The 9,204-nt window shown below is 45.3% G+C and overlaps 1 protein-coding gene across 5 annotated transcripts in view; it reads left to right on the plus strand.

Moving 5' to 3' along the window:
- The window catches only part of osbp (oxysterol binding protein), a 44,582-nt gene that overhangs the window by 30,510 nt on the left and 4,868 nt on the right, over positions 1–9,204 (plus strand). For 3 of the 5 annotated variants that reach the window (XM_063009076.1, XM_063009077.1, XM_063009080.1), the window contains 3 exons: positions 1,092–1,339; positions 3,490–3,528; positions 9,159–9,204. The exon at positions 9,159–9,204 is cut by the window's right edge and continues 4,868 nt beyond it. In XM_063009076.1, coding sequence (XP_062865146.1) covers positions 1,092–1,339; positions 3,490–3,528; positions 9,159–9,204 — 333 coding nt within the window. The remainder of the gene's footprint in view (positions 1–1,091; positions 1,340–3,489; positions 3,529–9,158) is intronic. The other 2 variants (XM_063009078.1, XM_063009079.1) reach the window with 2 other exon arrangements.

The following is a 9,204-nucleotide window of genomic DNA, read 5'->3' on the forward strand; positions in this document are numbered from 1 at the left end:
AGGTTCTCTCTATACACGCCTCACACCGTTTCGGAACGTGACTGCAGGGATTCATTTCCATAGTTGGGCGAATAAGGCTGTCTGATCCTGGTCAGGGTCCTGTGTATGCAGTTTCACCTGCCGATCCCCTCCCCCTTAGACATAGCCGATCGAAGCCAGGTGTTATCATGCTGAAACGGGAAAAGCCCTTCCCTAAACATGTTCTCCCTTCACCGTGCTTCACAGTTCCTACATCTAATACAGGAACACTATGCCACAATCTGTGCAAATTACAGAAGACTTGAGGTCCAAAAAAATGGTGTGTTGAAAGGGATTTAGGACTTCACCGAACCACAGCGAGAGTCATTATCTCCGAATTGGAGGAGACTTGAAGCGTATTAGGGACGGTAGGCGACTCTATGCCTGTGTTACCGTCTAGTTAGTGACGCCTTGGCGTTCACCAAAGCTAGATGCCAAGGATGCCCCCCTTTCCTCCAGAGTCCAGCGGTGGTGTGCTTTACACCCCTCCTGAAGCAGTTCTCTTGAATGTTCTCAGCTGCAGATCGTAATTCGCCCTCCACCGCGCTTCACAGTTCCTACATCTAATGCAGGGAATTCTGGAAGAGTTAAGGACCAAAAAAAATACTGACGGAAGATATTGAAAGGGATTTAGGACTTCACCGAACCACAGCGAGAGTCATTATCTCCGAATTGGAGGAAACTTGAAGCATATTACGAACAGTAGACGTCTCTAGCCCTGTGTTATAGTCTAGTTGGTGATGCCTTGGCGTTCAACAAAGCTGTATTGTAATGTCAAGGATGCCCCCCTCTCCTCCAGAGTCCAGCGGTGCTGTGCTTTACACCACTCCTAAACAAGTTCTCTCGAATCTTCTCAGCTTCAGATTGCAATTCACCCTCCACCACGCTTCACAGTTCCTACATCTAATGCAACAATCTAAGGGAATTCCGTAAGAGCTGATGACCAAAAAATGCTGACTGAAGATATTTAAGTGATTTGGGACTTTGCTGAACAACAGTGAGAGTCATTATGTCCGAATTGGAGGAAACTTGACCTGTTGATCCTGTCCCGTTTTATTTTCCTCGGCCCGTAGAGACGGAGCGGAGAACATGTACTTCTTCACAACGCTGGCCCTGACGCTGAACGAGGCCGAGGAGGGCGTGGCGCCCACGGACAGCCGGCGACGCCCCGACCAGAGGCTGATGGAGCAGGGGATGTGGGACGAAGCGAACGGCGAGAAGCAGAGACTGGAGGAGAAGCAGCGCAGCGTGAGGCGAGAGAGGGAGAGGGAGGCGGCCCGTCTGGCAAACGAAGACGAGGAGGGCGAAGGTGAGACCCCAGGTTCGTTCCCAAATCCAGCGGCGCTACGGCAACGGGGTTCAGATTAAGGCTCAGTAAATTCTCTCAGTCGATTATCGAACGTCAGCTGACCGACCATTAGCCGATGCTTATCGACGAGCTTAGTAATATATTAAGCACAAGTGAGTTTCAAAATAGCAGGAATTTATTATAAAGTAAAGACGTGAATCTGAGAAACATCACAAACAGTGAAGTTTAGCATTAAAATGTGGATTTTAAGGGCACAACAGTAAAAAAACTGAAAAATATGGACCTGAAACGCCACAGAATCGACCTCAGGTTAAAGATTGGAGGTGTTTAAGGGGCGGGACTTATTTTGATTGACAGCCCAGTGTGTTTAATCGATTTTTTTTTTCTTTATTTTCTCAAAGTTAAAATATAAAATAGCTTAAATTATAAAGACAAGATAAAATAAGCAGACAGAAACATATAACATGGCACCACCAGGGACTAGAGGTGGCTCGGTGGTTAAGGTACTGGACTAGTAATCAGAAGATTGCAGCAGGTTCAAGCCTCACTACTGCCAGGTTGGGCCCCTGAGCAAGGCCCTTAACCCTCAGTTGCTCAAACTGAATTCAATTGCGTCTGCTTTTGCCCAGGTGGCGCAGCGGGGCGCCATCTAGCGGCCATGACTGGCAGTGCCTGCAGGGGGGGACGACTGGAATATGTGGGCGGGGTCTTCGAACGCTGCGTAAAAATAAAAAGGGAAAAATCAGGGACCCCCCTGCAGCGGAAGACAAACTGACTATGCTAAATTGGGAGAAAAACAAAAAATATATATATACACACAGTACCAGTCAAAAGTTTAGACACACTTTCTCATTCCTGTGGTTTTTCTTGATTTCTTTTTTATTTTCAACATTGTAGATTAATAATGAAGACGTCCAAACTGAAGGAACACGTATGGAATTATGTAGTAAACAAAAAAGTGTTAAACAATTTTATATTCTTTAAAGTAGCATCTTTTGCTCTGATGAGGAGCTTTGCACACTTTTTGGCATTTTCTCAATCAGCTTCATGAGGTGCCACCTGGAACGGTTTTCAATTAACGTTTGTGCCTCGTCTAGAGTTAATTTCTGGAATTTCTTGCTGTTTTAATGTGTTTGAGACCATCAGTTGTGTTGTGCAGAGGTAGATTTGGTAAAATATAAAACATATTCTGGTTTGTTTAAGACTTTTTTGTTTACTACATAATTCCATACGTGTTCCTTTATAGTTTGGACGTCTTTATTATTAATCTACAATGTAGAAAATTTAAAAAAATCAAGAAAAACCACAGGAATGAGAAAGTGTGTCCAAACTTTTGACTGGTACTGTATGTATATAGGAGCGTCTGCTAAATGCTGTAAAAGTAAACGTAAAATCCAAATAAACAAATCAAATAAATCTTAATTCTTTCTCAATTTAGTCATTTCTAATTCCCCCTATTGGAATTTCTCTGCTTATAGTAAGTTGCATTTCTTAAGCACTCTTCTTCCTACCTTCCCAAATGATATTTACATATATGATTTTAAACAGATGTGAGGCTTAAACCAGTGACCTCCTGATTTCTTTAGTCCGGTACCTTAACCGCCGAGCTTCTGTTGTACCTCACCGATATTGAACGGAGTTTATTTCACATAGACTTAAAGAGAAGGAAACTCCGAGTGCTCGTAGTGGCTCGGCTGCGTCGAGGCTACGTTTACGTTTTCAGCATTTAGCGGACGCTTTTTTATCCAGAGCGACTTGCAGTACTGTGGCAGTATAGGATCTAAGCAATTGAGGGTTAAAGGTCCAACAGTGGCGGGGCTTGAATTGGCAACCTTCTGATTACTGGTCCAGTACCTTAACCACTAGGCTACACCAGCCTCCCCCTCAAGGCTATGAGAAAGGAATAGAAGTGACCGTTTTTTACTCTATATGGACCAAAGTATTGGGACACCCGTTCCAATTTTAAGTGTTTCAGCCACAGCAGTTGCTAACAGGTGGAATAAATCAATTACTGCATATACGTAGGAGTAGTATATAATATAATATTCTTAGATGTAATCATTAATCTACGTATGGGGGGAAGGCGATGTATGGTTTGTGTAGCATGACGTCCTGTGCGGTGTCTCATTCTCCTCTGCCTCTTTGTGTATCTCCCCCTCAAGCTGTCAATGAGGACTCCATAACTGACTCGACTGTAAAAAGCAAGTACTTTTCTACCTCCATCTTTCCTCCATCCTTCTGTCTCTTCCTTCCGACTCCGGACTTCACAGCTACTCGGCTGTGACGCGCCGGTCTAACGCGCGATCGCGCCCACCGCCGCCGCCGCCGAAGGTGGGAACGGTCAAACGGGTTCCTCATTACCGCCCCCGCTGGCCGGTCGAAGGCATCTGCACGAGTCCATGACGTGCAGGCCGCCGGAGTTTCTTTCAACTGAGCTTTTCCTGTCTTTATAGCGCTTGCTTTGTGCTTGGGGTCTTCCCTAAACTGTTGCTGCAACGTTGGAAGCACTTGATGTACTTGATATAATGGATGTATTACACCTGTTAGCAACCGTTTAGAAGCGGTGTTTACAAGATTAGAAGAGGTGTCCAAATACTTCTGTCCATATTGTGTAGTCTGCTATATAGAAGGAAGCCTAAAGTGACTGAAATGTAATAGACCACTGAAGTGGTGTGGTCATTTTGTAGGCCACGCCATGCTGTTATGCCCATATTTGGTAACCCGGGTCTAAGAGAAATTTTGGAAATGAACGGAGATTTCGAAAATTGCCTCTCTCGCATCCTGTAGTCATAAAAAAATCTTCCAGAGCTGTTCGGTTTTGTTTTATGGAGATTCTTCTGTCTATTATCACTGGATCCTCTGAATAAAGAGACGTTAAAGAGTCAAAATATGAATATCGCTGCACTGAATTGACATCACTAGACTGGAAGCCTCTTAAATGAGCGCACGAAGCAGCGCGACTCACCGGTGTAACAGTGCCGTGATATTCACAAGTTTTACTTAATATTTTTAGTATCTAGCTACATTAAAGTGTAAAGCGAGGACGGTCGGGTGTTACGCCTTCGGTTGTACTCACCAAACGCGGGCCGCTCGTTCCGTCGATTCGATCGGTGCAGTTCAGTGACGTCGTGTAGCATTATTAGTATTACGACCATTTAAAAACCTCGTAATCCAGAGGATCCGGTGATGTACAGGAGAAACATGTAAACATTCTGAACATGTTTATTCAGCACAGGATGCGTTAGAGCCGATTTTTTTTGAAAACCCCCGTTCATTTTTGCTATTGGAAATCGGGCTTAGACCCGGGTCTCCAAATATGGGCATAACGAGGACTACAGAATGACGCACGACTTCGGTGGTCTATTAGTTTCATGTTCATTTGAGCTGTTCGACTGCTCAGAAAATAAATATTTATGTTTGATTCGTTACAAAAACAGTGACCGTCTAAACACACTAATTGGTCAAAAGTATTTGGACACCTGACCACGAGCTTGTCGGACATCCCAGTCCAAAACTACATGCATTAAAGCATTTATACAGAATCGCTCCTTCTTTCCTTTAATATCATCCAGCCGTTTTACAAGACTTTGGAGTGTGTGTGTGGGAATTTGTGGCTCGCAGTCCTCCATTTTTTTGTATTTATACATGCCCTGGCCCACACTTAAATTTGCTTGGGGTAGGAACAGCACTCGCGCTCGACCAAATACAGCGGTGCCTTTTAAACTCGACCTCAGTTGGTTCTGGGAGTGGCGTTGAGTTTTATGGTATTTTCCCCCCATAAGCCTCTTGCACTTTAGCTTTACTTCTTTATTGTTTCCTTATGCTTCTTAATGGTGGAGATGCTTGATCTTGGAATACCGTATTCCGTTTATTACCGGCGCATTCACGTGAGAAGCGACAAAATCGTGTTTACGCTTCTGTGCCGTTTTTTATTTACATTTACATTTTACATTTTCAGCATTTAGCAGACGCTTTTATCCAAAGCGACTTAGTTATGACTGAACATGATTTTGAGCAATTGAGGGTTAAGGGCCTTGCTCAGGGGCCCAACAGTGGCAACTTGCCGGTGGTGGGGCTTGAACCGGCAACCTTTTGATTGCTAGTCCAGTACCTACCACTGAGCTATCACTGCAAATAAAACTATTTACATTTGTTTTATGGAGTGTGGCGGTGCTGCTAATGCCAAGTCGTCGGGTCGCTGTACGGGAGTCTTTCAAGACACGACTGATCGGCGACAGGGGGTCACACACTACACCATCTATCACCGACTGGAATCGCAGGCGAGCTTCTCTGCTCTCCCAGACTACGTTCTGTCACGAAAACAAACGCGAGAAGTGACGAGGGGTTTCATGATACCACGTCCAAAAATGCACGTCAACAAGTAGCGAGAGCGATCGAAAGTGTGCGCGCTGATGTGCAGCGTAGAAACAAAGAGGAAAAATAAATGAATCTGAGTGGATTTGGCATCGTGGCCGGCTGGGGGCGTCTGTTCAGTAGTAAGTTGCAGGTTAATAAATATTTTTTGCAATGTAGCGTTGATGTAAGGGCTGCACGATATTGGAAAAAACTGACATTGCGATTTTTTTTCTTCTTCCTGCGATATACAGGGGCTGGACAAAATAACTGAAACACCTGTCATTTTAGTGTGGGAGGTTTCATGGCTAAATTGGACCAGTCTGGTGGCCAATCTTCATTAATTGCACATTGCACCAGTAAGAGCAGAGTGTGAAGGTTCAATTAGCAGGGTAAGAGCACAGTTTTGCTCAAAATATTGCAATGCACACAACATTATGTGTGACATACCAGAGTTCAAAAGAGGACAAATTGTTGGTGGCGCATCTGTGACCAAGACAGCAAGTCTTTGTGATGTATCAAGAGCCACGGTATCCAGGGTAATGTCAGCATACCACCAAGAAGGACAAACCACATCCAACAGGATTAACTGTGGACGCAAGAGGAAGCTGTCTGAAAGGGATGTTCGGGTGCTAACCCGGATTGTATCCAAAAAACATAAAACCACGGCTGCCCAAATCACGGCAGAATTAAATGTGCACCTCAACTCTCCTGTTTCCACCAGAACTGTCCGTCGGGAGCTCCACAGGGTCAATATACACGGCCGGGCTGCTATAGCCAAACCTTTGGTCACTCGTGCCGATGCCAAACGTCGGTTTCAATGGTGCAAGGAGCGCAAATCTTGGGCTGTGGACAATGAAACATGTATTGTTCTCTGATGAGTCCACCTTTACTGTTTTCCCCACATCCGGGAGAGTTACGGTGTGGAGAAGCCCCAAAGAAGCGTACCACCCAGACTGTTGCATGCCCAGAGTGAAGCATGGGGGTGGATCAGTGATGGTTTGGGCTGCCATATCATGGCATTCCCTTGGCCCAATACTTGTGCTAGATGGGCGCTTCACTGCCAAGGACTACCGAACCATTCTGGAGGACCATGTGCATCCAATGGCGGTGCCGTGTATCAGGATGACAATGCACCAATACACACAGCAAGACTGGTGAAAGATTGGTTTGATGAACATGAAAGTGAAGTTGAACATCTCCCATGGCCTGCACAGTCACCAGATCTAAATATTATTGAGCCACTTTGGGGTGTTTTGGAGAAGCGAGTCAGGAAACGTTTTCCTCCACCAGCATCACGTAGTGACCTGGCCACTATCCTGCAAGAAGAATGGCTTAAAATCCCTCTGACCACTGTGCAGGACTTGTATATGTCATTTCCAAGACGAATTGACGCTGTATTGGCCGCAAAAGGAGGCGCTACACCATACTAATAAATTATTGTGGTCTAAAACCAGGTGTTTCAGTTATTTTGTCCAACCCCTGTATATTGCGATATTAAAAAAATTATTAATAATATAAATAATGAAAGCCGCTCAGGTGGCGCAGCGGTAAAAAGAAACGCGCTGCAACCAGGGCTGGATTCTGAGAGCGTGGTATCGAATCCAGCCTTGCTTTACCGGTTCGAAGCTGAGTGGCTATATGAGCAACGATTGGCCGGTTGCTCATGTGGGGGGTGGGACAAAGAACCGGATGTGGGTCTCTCTCTGTCAGAATGCGATTGCGTTCTCTGCCGGCTGATTGGAGGCGCTTACACAGAGATGGGAGAGGGTGCCCTTAGGGTGTGTCTCTCCGCATGCAACGCTGGGTGGCGCCAGGCTCGTCAATGTGTGGGTGGCAAAGATGCATCTGGCTGCTGCTCGTGTTTCGGAGGGGATACGGGTTAGCTTCAATCACCTCCGTCAGGGCAGGGTTCGGCATAGACAGAGAGGAAGCACGATGCTAATTGAACAATTGGATGCGCTAAAAGAGAAGAAAAAGGGGTAAAAAAAAAAAATTATGCATGTATCTTACTCTAAATATGGGGCTCATATGTGGAAAAGCGTGGTGCCTACAAGGGATACAAGGGATTATGACCAGCTACATCTTTGTACTGGGTTGAAACTGAGCATTAAACTAAGAAAGCTTCAATATCACATGAGGGAATTAACAGGATTGACAAAATGGGTCATTTAATATTTTATTTCACAATCAAAACCTCTTCAAGTAGTAACATTATAAAAAAAAAAACTATACAAACAAAAGAGCAGCTGTACACCCGTTCCAAACCCGAGATGCCTTAGTTACTAAGCTCACTACTGAGGCGTCTTAATATTTCAACGTTATTTTGACTCGAGAACGAGTGAGAATCGGAAGCGTCCTTAGTGATGAAGGCAATCCCAGAATTCACTGCGGCATCTCTTCTCTCACAGAAAAATAAACATGGCTGACGGTGCGGACAAAGTTATTTTCAAACGTAAATAAATAATTATCGATTTTTAACGATCAGCAACACAGTTTTCTGTACACGAATCGAGATGTTATGTTGACATGTTCGCGCCGTCCCACCTCATTCCATTGGTTTTAATGCCAAACGCGAAACCCGATGGAATCGCTAAGTAGCGCGTTCGAATAACCCGCCTTATAAAAGTGAATGACTTATTAGAATCCTCTCTACTGAGGCGGCTGCACGTGTAGGCGGTAAGACGGCGAGGCGGCTCACTGGGATTTCGAACACACTGGTGTAGAAACGTCATGAATTTTCGTTTTGTGTCAAGCAGCAAAAAAGTTGTAGCGTGACGTATTTGATTTAATTTGCATTAGGTGACATCGCACGTCCAGCCATGTGACTATCGCGCACGCGCACATGGCGATGACGATGCTGAAACGATATATCGTGCGGCCCTAGTTGATGTTATGTTTTGTAGAGAACGATGAGGATGTTTACGCTCCCCCCCTGCGTCTCCCCTCACCCCGTATCTTGCGTTTTCATTGGCTGTTCGACACAGCACTCGTTGCCAGTCGGCCGACTCGTATCCAGATATTTAACACGCTAGATATTTATCTTCGGTCGCCGAACGCTCAGCGAGCCGTTTGGATCGAGTTGCTGAGTAGTTCACACGTAGCGATCGAGAGCCGAGTGTCGATCGCCGAGCGAACGCAGAGTTGCTCCCGAGCCGGCGAATCTAGCGACCAGTCGGTGTGCGAACTGCGCATTAGCTGAGCGGCGGCCACTGCGTACTTTTGCGGCGATTGAAGTGCAGAACGCCTCTCTTGTGAATATTACATTGCCCGTCCCTTTATTTTGCTGCGTTTTAAGGTACAAATTTCTTGACGAAGGGCATCGAGTTACAAGGTACCGCTGTATATGAAATTATCGAGGTGATATGAGCTAAGTGATGTGTGTAAAATATATTTTCTTTAAAACATTCATCATTACATAACGAACAAGCACAGAATCATTCTGACCCCGTGTGTTTTGTATCCTCTGTGTAATCAGGCGTCCCTCACGACAACTACAAGGCGCAGTGGTTCGATAAGCAGGA

The sequence above is a fragment of the Trichomycterus rosablanca genome, chromosome 14 (genome assembly GCF_030014385.1).
Source record: "Trichomycterus rosablanca isolate fTriRos1 chromosome 14, fTriRos1.hap1, whole genome shotgun sequence".
NCBI lineage: Eukaryota > Metazoa > Chordata > Actinopteri > Siluriformes > Trichomycteridae > Trichomycterus > Trichomycterus rosablanca.